Source organism: Vombatus ursinus, unplaced genomic scaffold (assembly GCF_900497805.2).
Source record: "Vombatus ursinus unplaced genomic scaffold, bare-nosed wombat genome assembly UNPS02010320.1, whole genome shotgun sequence".
Taxonomy (NCBI): Eukaryota; Metazoa; Chordata; class Mammalia; order Diprotodontia; family Vombatidae; genus Vombatus; species Vombatus ursinus.
Window position 1 is genome coordinate 5,792,865 of NW_020950098.1, and position 18,844 is coordinate 5,811,708.

Genomic DNA, 18,844 nt, shown 5'->3' on the forward strand with positions numbered 1-18,844 from the left:
GTTGTACATTTAGAGTGATTGTTGTTGAATCGTTTCATTTGTATCTGATTCTTCATTACCCCATTTAGGGTTTTCTTGGGAAAGATACTAGAGTAGTTTGCCATTTCCTTCTCCAGCTCATTTTACAGATGAGGAAACTGAGGCAAACAGGGTTAAGTGACTTGCCTAGGATCACACAGCTAGTATGTGTCTGAGGCCAGATTTGAACTCAAGAAGATGAGTCTTTCTGACTCTAGGCCTGGCACTCTCATCCGCTGGATCACATAGCTGTCCTGCACATTTAGAGTACCACAAGTTAAATCAATGTTTCTAGGTTGTCTAAAAATGGTATCATTCTTAGCATGCCCTGCCCTGTTTTCTGCTACTTGGCCACCATCATGGAAGAAACAGAAAGGGGCTAGCATATTCAATAGTCCTTTTACAAATCTGTTTCTGATGTGATAATAATGATGTGATGTGACCCATCAGCCAACTTTTGAAAATGAGTCTTTTTGTACTCAGGCAGGCCTGCGCTTGATTAGTTGCCATAGGATGTCCCTGAATCAGTACTCTGAACCTTTCCAGCCTGGTACAACTTTGTCGAGCTTGTACTGCACTGGTATCTGTAACATTGAGAATTCAGTGTCATCTCTATGTTGAACTTTCCAACATTTAACATAATTTAAGCATAAAGCTTAAGATTCAGACCCGGTGACGGACTCTGTCTGCATCAGTCATCTGAAGACCAGCTTGGCTAGGGTTAGCGAGGCTCAAATATCATGAAGTTGGTCACCAAGTGATGACCTTTTCTGACCTTTAACATCTCATGAAGACCATCTACTAAGATGTAGAAAGGCTGTGATAGGGATTGGTGCAGGAAGAACCAACACTGATTAAATCACAGGCCCCTGATGTATTGAAGCAAGAGATGCATTTATATTTAAGTGCAGGGAGTCTCTGATAATTCTTTTATGATGATAATAATAGCTAACATTTATATAGTAGTTTAAAGTTTGCAAATGGCTTTATATACACACACACACACACACACATATATATATACATACATATATACACACACACACATACACACATATGTATGTGATACACACACACACATACTCACACTCATTTCATCCTCACAACCACCCTGGGAGGCAGGTGCTATTATCACTCCCATTTTACAGGGGAGGAAACTGAAGCTGAGAAAAGTCAAGTGACTTTCTCAGGGTCACATAGTTGTTAAGAGTTGGGGTAGGATTTGAACTCAGGTGCTGACTTCATGACCAATATTTTAACCCCAACACCTTTTACCTACAGAAGGCACATAAGACTATTACATTAATATATAATTACATACAATGTTATGAACTATTTTTAGAGGTTAATACTACAAAGGATGTGTTTTATTATGAAGACAGTGCATTTAGCATGTTAATATTCTATTGTGTGGTGCAATGACCAACACCATAACTCTCATGGGAGTTTCAAACTATGCCATGCCATGGAAAGCCATCTTACCTCCTCATTCTCGATTTTGAGCGTAGCTAGTCGTGACTGCAGCTGCTGATACCTGAGCATGAGCTCTGCTTGCACTGGCTGCTGGGCGCTGACCTGACAGACCTGAGAAAGAATCACAGAGCATTGTGAGGCCCGAGTTTGGGCTGAAGGAGCCAGAGGTTCTTACCCTACTGTTTAAATACCAGATGAGTCACTGCTGGTCCCTTAAGAATCCCCATTATACATCTTCTATTAACAGCCAGCTCAAATACTCAATTTAAAATTTGCTCCTTTTGCATAAAAGTAAAGAACTATATGCAATGATGTGGCTGAGCTATTACTATGAGAACAGCATCTGTGTGGGATCTAGCTCAAAGACGCCTGGAGATTAGGCCTTGATTTTAAAGTTCACGCTCTAGGAACTTTCTTAATGACTGAAAAATACCATCAAAGAGAGTCACACTGAGGGGGGATAAAGTCCAAGATGAATTGGCACGGTGTTTTTCAATTAGATTAAGGGTCAGCTGAGTCCCAGAGCCCATGTTGAGCTAAAGTAAGCACCACAATTAAATAAGCATTTTTGAAGTGTCTACTATGTGCCAGGCTCTGTGCTTAGCACTGGCAACAGAAATAGAGGTAAAAATCAGTCCTTGCCTTCAAGGAGCTCAAAGTCTAATGAATACTGAAGCCTAGGTTTTGGTGCAAAGACATTTAAGCAATATCTACATGATTTCAATGTCACCACTTTTCACTGGGGTTTTATCTGTATAAATTTTGTGCCCTCCCTCCCCTAGTTTTGCAAAAGGTCCCCTTGAACCTACATCCTATCCCAGAAATGTTCACACGCACATTTATTCAGAGGTACAAACTACCTGAAAGATAATTTTGTTCAACTTCTTCTTCAGATAAGGAAACTGAGGACCAGAGGTGTTAAGTGACTTATCAAAGGTTATATTGGTAGTAAATGTAAGAGCTGGGATTACTACTCTACACCCTGAAGGAGTTGGATGAAGGGTATGCCTCCTCTATGGGCTCTTGAATTCTCTTTGGTTGCTTGGTATAGCCCTTGGGTACAGTTGGAGATGGGCAGAGAAGGCCTGGGTCAATAATTCAATTCAATAAACACTTGTTAAGTGCCTACTATTTACAAAGGCAAAAATAAAATAGTTGTCTCCTCAAAAAGCTTATTTTACATTTAAGTCAATTATCTTCCTGTTCAGAATTTTTATCTTTGAGCATGTGTCTGTTGGTTTGAGGCACTTCCACTCCAGTCATTCATCCAGAGAAAAAAATAAAATGATTATTAAATTAGAAACACTTAAATAGAATTTTCTGTTTTCAAACCTCATACAGACTTTATCTTACATGAAAAAAATAGTATTATATTTAACCTCCACAGACTATATATATGAAACATATTCTTGTCAGTTTAACCACAGTAACTGGGATTTTTTTTCTCTGAGTATTATCTTGTACATTTGGTCTTTCGCTCTACATAGCAAATTTCAAATAATTTGTTCTTCTGGTAGCTGTCATGATTTGACTTATTATCTAAGGACAGAAGTGTAAATAATTAACTCTTGAAATTCACTTCAATTATAATTTTGAGAAAATGGATATAAATAAGAATTTAAGACAGAATATTTTCCTCTGGAATTTTTTGGTTCTACCATTGTGGACATATTTCTATAAAAACAGGTTTCCTTCTCCAACTTCTCCTGCCATTTTAAAATTAGTTCTCCACATGACATTCTTTAAATGGCACTCAGTACTAGCTGAACTTTGCACAACATTGCAAATAATTTAAGAGGGAGGATTAGGAAGCTATAATGATAACTTTTTCTTAGACTATGGAATCAGACAGTACAGTAAATTGGTATAGGTGTTGAGAAAGGCAAGAGGAGAATTACTCTTTAGTTCAAGCAGTCAGCAATTACGGACCTCATCACCCATGTGAGACTGAAACTCAAATTTCATTGGTGGGCAGAAGGCGGCAGGGTACATCTCCATGAATCTCTGCTTATCACTCCGGGGCTCTAAATTATCAACTGCATTCTCAATAATATCCAGGCCTTCATGTCTGGAGGTTTCAAGGTTATACTCTGCAGAGAGATATGTTCTTAGGGCTCTGTTCAGACTGGCATGGTATCCAAGATCACAGCACTGAAGTGGGGAAGAAGTAAAAACAAAACAAATCAAACAGGACTGTTTATATTTTCTATACATACAATGAGATCGTTGTCTCACTCTATAAAGCTCACCTAGAGAAATGCAAAGATACATGAGTATTTAAGATTTTGCATATTACATCAAACCCTATGAAATCACAGGATCATAGAATTAAAGCTGGAAGGGACCTTTAGTACCATTCTTCTCACTTTACATCAGGGTGAAATAAATGGGAGTCAAACCCAGCTCCTTTCACTCCAAATTCAAAGCTCTTTCTACTAGATCACGATGTTTCTTCCAGAGCGTGAGGTAGGGGAAATGGTTAGCAATGACTTTCCCCCCTCAAATCTTTCTTAGTAATTTCCTCATTAACTCTCTAATGCACTTATCATATAATATCATGTATAATAAATAGCTACTCTTCTTGATGTCTCACTTCCTTAGCAGCTTCTTGCAGGCAGGAATTGTCTTATCTAAACTCTGTTTCTTTTACAGCACCTAGCATAGTACTCTATATTCATTATGTCCTTAATAAGTATTATAGAAAAAGAACTAGAATTAGGGGGGTGGGAGAGAAGAGAAGGGAAAGGAATTAAGTATTTAGTGCCAGTATGTGTTAGACACTGTGCTTTTATACAAATATTATCTCATCTGATCCTCATAACAACCCTGCAAGGTAAATGCTATTATTATCCCCAATTTACAGTTGAAAAAACTGAGGCAGATGGTGATTAAGTGACTTGCCAAGGGTTACACAATTTGTAAGTGTCTGAGGCTGGATTTGAACTCAGGTCTTCCTGACTCCAGTCCCAACATTCTACCCACTGAGCCTCTAGAGTGAGGCAGTTAAATGGCTTGTTGAATAGAAGAGAAGGGAAGATGGAAAGGAGGCATAGGAAATAAAAGCAGAATTAAATCCGAGAAAACAACAGAAACATCATTTCCCATGGTTCCCCTTGGCCTTAGGGCCATCTTCTCTTGTTTGGCCTTTGAGGAAAGGGGCCTTGGAATTCTTGCATCATCATCACTTTTCCATTACCTTTGTCATGTCTTTCTTTTTTATTCTCAGGGAAGCTAATTTTAAAAACAGGGTTAGGATAAGTTAGTGATATGTGCCGGAGGGATGCTAATGCAGTACTCAAAAGGTTTTACGCACCACAACAAAACAAGATCGCTCCACTGTAAATTCGTCATAAAGGAGTAAACAGATACATAGATTTGTTCACTAGAACTGCTCTGATAACCTTGTTCTATGAAGGTTATCTAAGAACAAGGGATGTTTAAACCCGGACATGAGAAGGCTTAGGGGGACATGAGCATTGTCTTTAAATACCTGATGAACTATCTCATGAAGGAGAGGCAGTAGATGTGATTTGCCCTATTCCAGAACAAAGCAGCATGACAAAGATGAGGACGCTGCAGGGTAAAAGAATTTGGCTTACTGAGATGATGTCCAAACTCTCCTCTATACCTCTCAAAGTTGAGGCCCTTCAGACTTTGTTGTAATTTAGATGAAATGCTGCCTGGTCTGGCCCTGCTCCATTCCCTTCCCATGGCTTGTCTCTCCCCAGGTTCCATCCCCCATTTCCCCAGGCTCCAGAATTTTTGGATATGCCGCTGCCTTCTCCAAATTGGGAATACCAGTTTGTAATCTCAGTCAAAATATATTGCCATAGAGTAGAAATACACAACCAGAAAAAAATGCTCTTACATTCCTTAATCATACCAAGAAAGGGCTTTTTTTCCCCCAGTCAATAGTTGCAACTAGTCTATTGGAAGCAAATCATTGGTCATCCATTGTGTGGATGACTGGTCACTTGTCCTCAATAGATGAGAGAAACTCAGATATAAAAAAAAAAATGAATTATTTAATGTCTTTTAAGTTTCAGTCTTGGACATATGAACTGAACAATTATCTTTTATTTTTCCTGCTCCAAAAAAAAAAAATATGCAACGATATGTGTTGTTACATGAAACTCAAAGAAATTTAAAAATAATTTTATTTTAAAATTTTAAAATAGTTCATTATCTTTAAAAAAGTTCAAGCCAAAAAAAAAAAAACCATCTGGCTATATACGAAGTGGATTTAAATTTCTCTGGAACAAATGATGTCTTGAATACACCTCCCTCACTATCATGGATGTTGACAGACTCCTAGTAATTAAAGGAATTAAGCTGCCCGCTGATCAGGCCAGCTGCTTTATATTTTATGAATATGGAATCCAGTGGGACTTGGTAGGAAATTCAAACTGGGAGGAACGAAATTACACAATAGACTGACTGATTTTTTACAACAGAAGCTAAACCTCTTTTAGACTTTTCTGAAAAAAAAAAAAACAAAAAAAAACCCCAAAAAACAAACAAAAAAAACCCCAAAGAAACCTAACTTACAAATTCTAGGTAATGTAAGCTATATTTTTAGTACATAAAATTAATTATAAAATGTGTACCAGGTATAAAATTACCAGGTAGAACTTGGAAGAGGGAAAAAATAAGCTATTACAAATAGATCAAAATCACTACATAAAGATTTCTACCCCCAGTACCTAGCACAGTGCCTCTGCATGCAGTAGGCAACAAATGTTTGTTACTGAATTGAATTCATCAGATAGGCAGATGCAGATATACAGATTTATATTTAGATCTATATATCTGCATCTCTAATGAATTCAATTTAATTAAATATGCACACATATATTGAGTCTCAACAGCAATGATCATACATCTTGATTTTTTTCTATGACTTCAGTGATGAGGAAAGGAACACATTGCTTAATAACAGATTCATGAAGCTCCTGAGGGCAAACCTGGAAAATCATAGTAGATGAACAATACACTCATCCATCCTTCTTGCCACAATTAGCTGCTGAATGGGAATGATTTTTTCCCCCTATCTCCTCCCATCAGCCTGTAAATATCAACACAACTGACTCTGAGGCTATCATAGGTTTTTAATTGCCCTTCTTTGGGCACCTTTCAAAAAACAAAGAAACAAAAAAACCCGAATATAATGAAAGTATTTCTTTGTTAAAGGGCATATCATCTGAGGTGGCAAGGCCAATATTGGAATTCTTTTTCCATATCAGAATTTGAAACAAGATTGCATACATTCAGATTCCAGAAATTTGGTTAACAGAGTATAATGTAATTCCACAGAGCTTATGAATTATTAATGATGATCTGAAAAGCCAGTCTCTCTACAAAGAGTTGAGTTATAACCCCAGCACATTTAATGGACTACATGAGAAACCAATAAAAGTGCTAATGAAAACAAAGTTGAGGAGTATTGGAGGATGGAAAATTCTGAAGGGGAATCAGTCTAGTTAATATGGTGACAGGGAAAGTCTTAGAAGAGCTCAGCTCTCCCACACATATGCTTGCAAAGATCTCAAAAGGGGCACCAGATGAGGTAGTGTTCAAGAAATCCAAAGAGAAAACCAACAGTTTCCTCCATCAAGCCCAAAATTGCACAAAAAGATTGCTTGTGGGCATTGGGAGAAGGATCTTGCAAGGGAAGTTAACAAGAATAGAGGTAAACTGGTTGGAAGCCTGCCAGTGTATTGACCAATCATTCCCCAGGGGCACCTAACGTCTACAATGCTCTGGTCTCCAGGAATACTCCAGGCAGCTGTAAGCTCGAGGGAGGTCAGCAGTCTTTTGACCAGGGACACTCAAGGAGGGCTGGAAGCCATCAGTGCTATGACTAGGGATGCTCCAAGGGACTTAAAAACTACAGTTCTCTGACTGAGGATAGGCCAAGGGGCCAAAAAATAAAGGTTTTTAACCAAGAATAACTTACTGTGCAAGAATCCTACGAAAGAAAAACGTACCATTAGTAGAATAACTGACTTTCCTGATGAAAAGATAAGCACTGAGCAAAAACTTTGAAATGAAAACAGGAAATCAAGAGAAACTTTGAATAGTAATATATTTGAACATTGGGGAGAGACTAAATGATGATGAAGTGCTCACATCCTAATAGGAGAAGAAATATAGTATCCCTACAAATCTTCCAATGGTCATAGGCAGAGTTAAATAAAATACGTTAGGGGGGGCAGGAGGGTGGTTTTATTGTGTCATTATGGTCTTAATAGAGGAAAAAAAGGCAAAAAAGGAATACATTAGGAAAGAAAGGGGTAGAACTTGATATTTCTTATAATTAGAGTACATGAAAAAAGGAACATACAAATATGGAGAAAATGGAGAGGGAGTAAAAATCATGTAAGCTTCAGTCTTATCTAAATTAGACAAAACACGGTTGAATACACACACAAACACAGTGTTTGGTGTGGTGTAGAAATATATTAATCTCAACTGATAAATAGGTGAGAACAGGAAGAGTGGAAATGAAGGTTTCAGAGGGTGAGCAGACTCAGGAAAAAAGAACAACAAGTAAAACAAACATTAACTTTGGAAGGTGGATCTTAAGGGGTGACGAAAAGAAAATACAGTCAAGAATCAGTAATTGGCATCTGAGAGCAATAAAGTGAGAAAAAGCAAAAGAGTGAGAGTTTTAATTATAAATTACTAGCATTGATCATATTACTTCTCTTTTATCATCTTCCTTGAAAAGAGGTTTTAGGGGCAGGAGGAGGGTAAAAGAAAAAAATAATAAGAGGATATGATGGAAAGAGATACACAATTGACCATCGTAACCATGAACGTCAATGGGACAAACTTACCCATAAAAGAGAAAAGCACAGAAAAGATTAAATAACAGAACCTAAAATGTTGCTTAAAAAGAAAAACACTTAATTAAGTCACTATACCCCAACTGCCTCACCAAAAACAAAAAATAGAAAAACACCTGAAACAAACATTCATACACTGTTAAAATGAAGGACTAGAACAGAATTATGTTTAAGATAAAATGTAAAAATCATGATGCAGAGGATAGAGTGAAAGGCCTAGAATCAGGAAGACCGGAGTTCACATCTGGCCTCAGACGCTTACCAGCTGTGTAACCCTGGGCAAGTCACTTGACCTCTGTTTGCCTCAGCTTCCTCATCTATAAAATGGGAATAACAACAGCATCAACCTCTCCAGGTTGTTGTAAGGATCAAAGGAGATAATAATTGAAAAGCACTTAGCACAGTGCCTGGCACATAGTAAGGGCTATATAAATTTTAGGTAATATTATTATGATGATCTCAGAAAAAGGAATAATAAAGAGATGCGGTTAAAAGAGATAACAGAAAAACTACATTGTGCTTACAGCAAATACAGACAAGAAAATATTAATCCTTAATATATATGGACCAAAATGCATACCATCATCAAATTATAGGAAAAAAACAGATAGTAAAACTTTAATAGGTGGGGATCTCTATGTATTCCTTTTAGACCTAGACAAATCTAATGAAAAGATAAAGAAGAAATAAGTTAATGATTTGAATATAATTTTAGAGAAGTTATATAAGCTAGACCTCTGGTGACTACTGAATAGGGGTAGAAAGGAATATACAGATTGCTTAGCTGCATATGACACCTTTAAAAAAGGACCATTTGCTAGTGCATAAAAACCTCCTAAACAAATTCAGAAAATTGAAAGTACACTCTTTAATGACCAAAGCAAAATAAAAATGAGAATGAATAAGATGTTTGAAGGGAAGATTTAGGGCTGACAAAGTGCTTTACAAATATGATTTCATTTGATCCTAACAACAACCCTGGGAAGTAGCTGCTATTTTCTCCATCTTACAGGTAAAGAAATGGAGGTTAATTGACTTGCCCTGGGTCACATAGTATCTGAGGACAGATTTGAACTTAAGGCTTTTTTTCTTTTCTTTTTCTTTTTTGCTAGGCAATGGGGTTAAGTGACTTGCCCAAGGTCACACAGCTAGTAAGTGCCAAGTGTCTGAGGCCAGATTGAACTCAGATCTTCCTGACTTCAGGGTCAGTGCTCTATCCATCATGCCACCTAGCTGCCCCAACTTAGGCCTTCTGGACTACTGAGCCATCATTCCATCTACTGCACCAATTTATTGCTTTCTAAGTAGAGATTAAACAATCTAATCCTAAAGACTTAGCAGCAGGTCAAAGAAAAATAGTAGAAAAAATACATTTTCATCAAAGAAAATGATGAAACAGCATAACAATACTTCTGTAATGTAGCCAAAGGTGTGGAGGGAAATTCATAGCTCTATGTCCTCAATAAAAGAGAGAAAGAACACATTTTATTTTTTTTGGTTGGGCATGGAACGAAAAAAAAACGACCAAAAAAATCAAAAACCTCAAGTAAACAGCAAACTAGAAATTATGAAAATCGCTTGAAAAATAAAAAATGTTTGCTAATCAGATTTTTTAATAGAGAAGAATACCAAATTGTTAATATCAAAAAATGAAAAATGAGTATTCACAACAGATGATGAGGAAATAAAAGAAATTATTAGAAACTACAAGCCAAAAAACTGATAAATGAAATGAATGAACATTTGCAGAAATATAAAATACATTAACAGAACAAGAAAGAATTTTTTTAACTACCCCATTTCAGAAAAATAAATTTAAAAAATCCATAAACTTCTAAAAAGCAAAGAAAACTAGGGCCAGTTAGATTTATAAGTGAATTCGATCAAACCTTCAGAGAAAAACTAATTCCAATGTTACATAAAATGTTTGCTAAAATAAGCAAAGAAGGGATTTTGGGAAATTCTTTCCACGAGTACAGTTTTGATACCTAAATCACAAAGAGGCAAAATAAAGAAAGAAAATTATAGACAATATTTCCATAATGAATATTAATGCAAAAGTACTAAATAAAAATTTTAAAAAGATACAGTAACATATTAAAAAAGATCATACACTATGACTACATTGAAATTATAACAGTGATGCGTGGTTGGTTTAGTATTAGGAAAATCATAGCTATAATAGGCAATATTTATTAAAAAACAATAAAATTATAAGATTTCATTACCCTCAGAAAAAAAACTGACAAAATACAATACTCATGTTGAAAAATATTAAAAACCATAGGAATACATGGATCTTTTACTGGTATGGTAAATAGTATCTCTCCAGAAACCAAGAGCCAATATTATTTGTGATGGAGAAATACTTAAGGACTTTCCAATAAGATTAGGGGAAAAGCAACTACTATTAAGTCTAGCTAAGACAAGAAAAAGAAATTGAGGGGATAACAATATGCAAAGAGAAAATAAAATTGTCACTTTTTAAAAATGATATGATGGCCTACATAAAGAAGCCTAGAGAGTCAACTAAAATTAATTGAAACAATTTTAGCAAAGTAGCGCAAACACATAAATATGATCCTTTCTGTGTATTACTAACAAAACACAGCAAGGAATACATAAAGAGGAATTATATTCAAAATGATTTCAGAATGTATAAAATATCTTGAAACATGCCGACCAAGACACACAGAGGAATTATACGAATACAACCACATAACACATAGATAGCTTTAAAAAATTGGAGAAATATTAATTCATTGTGGTTAGGCTGTAACAATATAACAAAAATGACAGTACCATGTAAACTGATCTACTCATTAGTACCATAGCAAACTGACAAAGTTATTTTACACAACGAGACAAAAGCAAATGGCCAAAATCTCAGAGGAAGTAATGAAATAATGAACAAAACTGGGAAGAAAGGAGCCAGTCAAAATTATTTGGTACTAGTTAAAAAAACTAGAAAATTTGATCAGTTGAACAGATTAGGTATACAAGGTCCAGAAGCAAATGAACATAGCAGCACAGTGTTGAATGAATACAAGGATATCAATCACTGGTGTAGGACTCATATACTATAGAAATTGTGAGGGAAAATGGTAAAGCAGTCTGGCAGAAATTAGGCTGAGATTAATATCTCATACCACATACATAAGCTTCAAATAGATAAAGACAAAGATGCAAAATGTTACACCATAAACAAAGTAGAGGGGTAGTAACAAAGACAGCTTTCAGCAACATAGAGAGGAGAAGAGTTCTTAACTAAATAAATAAGAGAGGATCACAGAAAATAAAATGGACTTTTCTGATTGCAAAAAATTGAAAAGGTTTTAAACAAGCAAAATAATGCAGTTAAAATTAGAAGTGAAACAGCTAATTGGGAAAAATTTTTTGAAGCAAGTTATTCTCATAAAGGTTGGCTATCAAAGATATTTGGAAACTGATTCTAATATATATAATTACAAGATCAATTATTCCATAGATAACTGGTTAAGGAAAATGAACAGGCAGTTCTCAACAAAAGAAATGAAACTTTTCAACAACTATCTGAAAAATGCTTCAAAATACTAAAAAGAGAAATGAAATTTAAAACAACTCTGTGGTTTCACCTCACACCTATAAGATTATTTAAGATCAATATTGTACTGGGGCATGTGACTTCTCCATCATGATCCAAGAAGCTTATTATTGGGAAAACCTAATCATCCTGCAAGATCCAATTACCCTGGCACACAGCTTCATCACCGCACTCTGCCCCTCTGATTGAACGGTGAAGCCATGAACCCCCAAACGTCCATATTAGGTGGAGCTTAGCTCGAATGTTTCCCCTTTTCTCACCTGGCTGAACTTCTCTGAGACTTCTGACTTTTCTACCATGTCCCCTCATCAGGTACCATCTCTCTCCCGCCCTGACCTCAGCAACTTCCTTGTGTGTGTTGTCTTCCACCATTAGATTGTAAGCTCCTTCAGGACAGAGAATATCTCTTTTTTGTATCTGAATACCCAGTGGCAAGCACAGTGCCTACTATACAGCAGGCATTTAATAAATGTTTATTGAATGAATAAATAAATCTTCTTAATTACAATTACAGCTCCTTGACTTACCAAGTATATGTAAGAATAGAAGGCAGAAATATGTCTTTGGACATATCCTTTCTTCCTTCAGTACTTCTTCCTATAATATTCTCCACCAGAAATAACATTTTCTGGGAGGAGAGGTGCCTCTGAGGTCTGAGTTGAAAGGTATAGACAGGGGTAGACTTTACCTAAGCTTCTACTGGGTATTTGTGTACATCTGTCATCTTTCCCTCCCCAGGTGCCTTTGTCTTCATTGTCTGATAACATACACAGGGAGCTGATTATAGTTCCCATGACTCACTACAGGAGGATCCCCCTCTAACCTATTTCTTGCCACCATCTTAATAGCCTGGCCAAGCATTTAGGAAGAATAGTTGTCAGCTGTCTCTTCAGCAATAAGTGAGCCTAAATGGTTAATGGGTGAGGTGGAAAAAGATGCAAAGTACGAAATGGAAAGGTGGATGTTAATATGTGTAGCACAGAGTGCAATAAAGTGAATGGTAATTTGTAGATTTCATTACCTGCCTGCAAACAAATCTACAGAGGCTACAAATGCTCCCCAAGGCAGGTCCAAACTAGTGCACCCTACCCCTTAGGCTGGACTTGAGTTTCTGGAGTCATTCTGAACCTAATGAGTTTCCAAAGGGCTTATATATTCTTGTGCACATGCTAATTGGGAAGGAGAAGATAAGGAGCCAGTGGGTCAAAAACTCATCTATTTGTCTGCTAGATTTTCTATCATGTTTTCCTAGTCAATTTGATTTTATTACATACTCTTTCTATTTACTTAATTACAATAATAGCTAACATTTATATAGCACTTACCAAGCGCTCTCCTAAGCACTTTATGATTATTAGCTCATTCAATCCTTATAATAACCTTGGGAAATAGTAGATGTATTCTCATCCCTATTCTACAGGTGAGGAAACCAAGGCAAACAGGGATTAAGTGACTTGGAAAGGGACACTAGCTAGTAAGTGTCTGAAGCTAGATTTGAACTCAGGACTTCCTGACTCTAGGTGATGCCCATAAGGACATCATTAAGGGCAATGAATTTTGAGCTGAAAAATACTGAAAGTATGTACTCAAAAGGTGGAATTAAACTACTCTGTCACTAGACAGGTACAGGTCTGACGCCTGCATCCCAGTGCAGTTGAAGGTCATCTGGGTAATTAAACAGCAACAAAAGATTCCCCAGGAAGAAGTTATAGTTACCTCTTTAAAAATCTGTGTAAGGTTTTTTCAGGTCTGTGACACACTCCCTAATGGGGCCATTGTGTTTTAGTCAATGGTCTCTAAATCTTTCTGACGACACACTGCTACTACTTAAACATCTTTGAACATGCATCTCTCTCTCTCTGTGTATATCTATATATATAGATATATATATAGATATATAGATATATATATAGATATAGATATAGATACACACACACACACACACACACACACACACACACACACACACACACACTACATACCTGAATATGGTTCTAAGTTCAGTTTAGTTCGATGTCAGTTTTAAATGGCCAACACAGTTGAAAAGAGGGGACCATAGCTCCAAATTGTAGGATGTTACTGATTGCACTCAACAAATACTTTTTTTTTTTGGCGAGGCAATTGGGGTTAAGTGACTTGCCCAGGGTCACACAGCTAGTGTCAAGTGTCTGGTCTGAGACTGGATTTGAACTCCGGCCCTCCTGACTCCAGGGCCTGTGCTCTATCCACCGTGCTACCTAGCTGTCCCAACAAATTCTTGATATCCATTTTTCAACCCCGTCCTGTGCTTAAGTTTTTGTTGAAATTCAATAATTTCCCTCTTCCTGGATGTAATTTAGTTATCTTTGCAAGTCACCTTACCATCAAGGAATAGATAATTTTTTTGAAAAATCTGCTAGACATGGCTACTATGGAAATATGTTTTTCATGATTTCACGTGCATAATGGGTATCATTGATTATCATCTTAATAGGTAGGGGAGGGAGATAATTTGGAACTCAAAGTATCTGCTAGGTAGTACATTAATGACAGCCACTCATCATCATAGAAAAAGTCAGCAAATTTGGGACACTTATCTTTTTGTAAAAGAAAAATGTATGCCATCTTTAAGTGTCTCAGGCTGGATTTGAACTCAGGTCTTCCTGACTCCAGGCCCAGTGGCTCTACCACTGTCCCACCTAGCTGCCCATTTATTCCAATCCATAATCCTGTAAATGCAAAGTAATTCCAGGAGAGAAGATGCTAGTAGCTGGCGAGGGTGAAGGGGAGGGAAGGCTTCATACAGATGATAAAGCTTTAGCTAAGTCTTGAAGGAAACAAAAGATTCCAAGAGGTGAAGGTGAGGAGGGAATAAACTGCGTGTATGGGATAGAATGTAAAGGCAAGGACATGCGAGTGGGAAATGTAGTGCCATTTACAAGGAATAGAAAAAGGGACAGTGTGTCTGGACCATGGAGTGCATGAAAGGGACTAATGCATTAAAAGACTGGAATGGTAGTTTGGGGTGGCTAGGTTGTGAAAAGCTTTAAAATTTAAGAAGAGGAGTCTATATTTGATCCTGGTCAATAGGGAGCCATTGGAGCTTATTGAGGAGGGAAGTGACATGGTCAATCCTATGCTTGGGGATATCACTTTTGGTGTAAGGAAGGATTTCAAAGGAGAGAGAGGGCTGCAACTGAGGCAGGTAGAATGGTACAGGTGAAAAGGGATGACTGCTTAAACTACGGTGGAGAATAGGGGTGGATGTAGAGGTAGGACAGTTAAGACAGCAATTGATTAGATATATGGGGTGAGGATGAGTGAGGGGTCAAGATTGATTCTGAGCTTGAGGACTTGAATGAGAAGAATGGTGGTGCCCTTAAAACCAATGAATCCAACTAAACTTCTATGAACTTTGTAAAGACCCATCCCCCTAGAGCAAGGATTCTAAATCTAGAGTGTTTGAAGTAAAAACATTTTGTAACTGTATTTCAACCTAATTGGTTTCCTGAATAATCCTATGTATCTTATGCATTTAAAAACAGAAAGAAGGGGTCCACAGGATTCACCAGCCTGCCAGAGGGTTCAAAAAAGACTAAGAACTGTTACCTTACAGGAAACAAGGTTCCCTAATCTTCTTCTAACTCAACGATTTAAAAAACATTCACGATCCAGAAAGAAAGAAAAGATGACAGAATCATTATTCCTCAACACTTTAGGTTTGCAACCCATGGTCTCTCTATAATTGCCTTAATAAAGACTCAGCTCTAATTGGGAACACACCACTATAATTGGATGGATCTCAACTGATAAATCTTAATGAAATTCTATGATGTAGGGGAAAAGTCAAATTCATTAAGAAAACTCTTCACTCTGAGTAAGTTGTTTTTTCAAGCAGCCTCATTATGCCAGAGACATAAAGATTCAACCAAAAGATGCTATATACCTCATTATTCAGAAATGACAATATAAAGATGGCCCACAACAGAAGACCCTCCCTCTGCATGAAAAGTTAATAAAACAGATGATAAACATTTCTACAAAGCAAATTAGTGGGCTCTGGGAAGTTATTGAGCTGCAATAATCCATGATGATTAGTAAGATTTATTCTCTAACTCCAGAAATAATCCATGCACTTCTATGTAGAATTATTAACATCCATAAAGTTGCACACTGAAGATGACAAATATTCTGCTGTTTCTGTAAAAATGGAATGGATCAGTGTACTAATAATGCTTCATTATTCAAGACACTGGGGTGCAAGTACCCACCACAAGACAGGCAACTAAGTGGAGCACTGGATCCAGAGTTAGGAAAACCTGAGTTCAAATCCAGCCACAGATGTTACCTAGCTATGTGACCTTGGGCAACTCATTTAACCTCTGTCTGCTTTAGTTTCCTCATCTGTAAAATGGAGACAATAATAACATCTACATCTCAGGATTGTTGTGAGGATCAAATGAGATAATATTTGTAAAATGCTAAGCACAATGCCTAGCATATTTTTTGTTGTTGAATGGTTTCACCCGTGTCTATTATCCCATTTGGGGTTTTCATAGCAAAGATACTGGAGTGGTTTGCCATTTCCTTCTCCAGCTCATTTTACAGATGGCAAACAGGGTTAAGTAACTTGCTCAGGGTCACACTGTTAGTAAGTATCTGAGGTCACATTTGAACTCAGGTCCCCCTGACTCCAGGCCTGGGCCCCTTGCCTAGCGTACAACAGGTGCTTAATAAATGCTTGTTCCCTTCCCCATTAAGAGCATGTGCAGGTGTGGAATAGCCAGTGGAATGAATGCCACTTTGTGGGTGCCAACATTCATTTAAAAAGCTCAGGTTCGTGGGAATATGAATTTTATTCTAGCTCAAGGAGTCCTAGTCAAAGGATCTTAGGATCCATAGCTGGAAGGGACCTTAACAGTCATCTCATCCAACCCTTTCATTTAACAGATGGAACAAGAAACAAAACTAATTTTAGGGTGGGAGTATTCCCTGAACTACAGGGCCAGGAAGCAGTGGGTGACGAGTTTAGAAAACAGATCATAAACCACATAAGAGGTAAAACACAATAGTGACAGGGGAATTCAACTGTCAAGCAGAGGAATTGATAAATTCTTGACTCTAATGATATTTTCTTTCTTCAAAAGGTATGAGGTGAATTGTTATTCTGGATGAATTCTGACTAATAAAAGAGGAAACATTTGCTGAGATGTTGTTGAATTGATGATATTGTAAGCCAGTACCGACTTGTGCTAATTTGGTGAATGAGTTCCAGGACTGGGATGAAATGAAAGCCTCGTAGACCATTAACTAAAGGAGGCTGCTTCGGCCATAGCAATGGTTAGGCTACTCGGCTCCCCTGACTCTGTGGGCAGTGCTGTTGTGTCTAAGCCAGGAGAGCGAGGGACTCCAATGCTGGCTTTTGTACTTTTGTGTTGAATACCTTTTCTATTTCTATGTAAATGATCTGGGAACTAGTCCTCTGAGCCAATTAAGTCCCTAGGACAATTACGCTACCAGTTTCCATAGAGAGCTGTGGAAAGTAAAGGTTGTATTTCACATTTTTTCCCCTTAGGACAATTCTAGAAAATTGAAGACAATAAATTTTTAAAAATTAGTTTCTAATTTAATTTTGTACAATTTTTTCTACGGCCAGGAAACAAAATCCCACCATTAGTGGTGACTCACTTGAGCTTGCATAAGATATTTTGGATGACTGATTTCCTTAGGCACCTTATATGTTTCTATAAACAAGTATATCACCAGGTCTTATGTGAGTTGGCCTGTTTATAGATTGTTTTCATAGACACTATCCTGAACTACTTACTGAGTCTACCATCAATCCTATTCTTTAAACATGTCCAATAAAAATTTATTTTCGAGTCGATAAAAAAGGTGGGGATTAAAAGAAAGGGTCTATTCAGGGAAGGACTAGTCATAAGTAACATAACAAACTCCAACACTAGAAGGTGGATAAAAGAAAGAATAAAAAGAAAGAAAGAAAGGGTAAAAAACTGGGATCAGGACTGGGCAACGGGCCAAAAAGAAGAACCGAAAAGAAGCACATTATTGAGTACCCTCCTCTCACTACCCTCTTCTTCTTTGTAAAGAGGGGGTGGTGGAGAAAGAGAGAAAAACTATAAAACTATAAGATGGAGGGAAAGACACAGCACTTTTCATCATGGAATAGGATTTGGTGGCTTAGAGAGGAGTACAGTGTTGCAAAAAAAGAAAAGAAAAAAAAGAGGGTCATTGTGCATCATTTTTTTTTGGCTAGGCAATGGGGTTAAGTGACTTGCCCAGGGTCATACAGCTAGTAAGTGTCAAGTGTCTGAGGCCAGATTTGAACTGAGGTCTTCCTGACTCCAGGGCCAGTGCTTTACCACTGCACTGCGCCACCTAGCTGCCCCCATTGTGCATTGTGCATTTTTAATGCACAGAAGACAAAGAAGTTCAGAAGGAAAAACAGATAAATGGCAGCTTTGAAAGTAACATGTAATGCTTTAGACATAAAGCATGATACTGTAAGCAAATTAGGAGAGCAAGGAACAGTTTACCTGTCAGATCTATGGAGAAGTGAAGAATTTATGACCAAACAAGAGATAGAGAACATTATAAAATGCAAAATGGATAATTTGGATTACATTAAATTAAAAAGGTTTTGCATAAACAAAACCAATGCAGTCAAGTTTAGAAGGAAAGCAGAAAGCTGGAAACACCTTTCATAGCCAGTGTTTCTGATAAAGGCCTCATTTCTAAAATATATAGAGAATTCAATCAAATTTACAAGAATACAAGTCATTCTCCAATTGATAAGTGGTCAAAGGATATGAACAGGCAGTTTTCAGATGAAGAAATTAAAGCCATCTATAGTCATATGAAAAAATGTTTTAATTGATTAGAGAAATGCAAACTCAAACAATTCCGAGGGATCACGTCACAT

General features: G+C 37.1%; 1 protein-coding gene across 2 annotated transcripts in view; it reads right to left on the reverse strand.

Annotated features, from left to right (window-relative positions):
- Window positions 1-18,844, reverse strand: part of SRGAP1 (SLIT-ROBO Rho GTPase activating protein 1) — a 315,572-nt gene that overhangs the window by 75,295 nt on the left and 221,433 nt on the right. For both annotated transcript variants that reach the window (XM_027854191.1, XM_027854190.1), the window contains exons 7-8: window positions 3,421-3,642; window positions 1,501-1,602 (exon numbers count right to left, since the gene is read on the reverse strand). In XM_027854191.1, coding sequence (XP_027709992.1) covers window positions 1,501-1,602; window positions 3,421-3,642 — 324 coding nt within the window. The remainder of the gene's footprint in view (window positions 1-1,500; window positions 1,603-3,420; window positions 3,643-18,844) is intronic.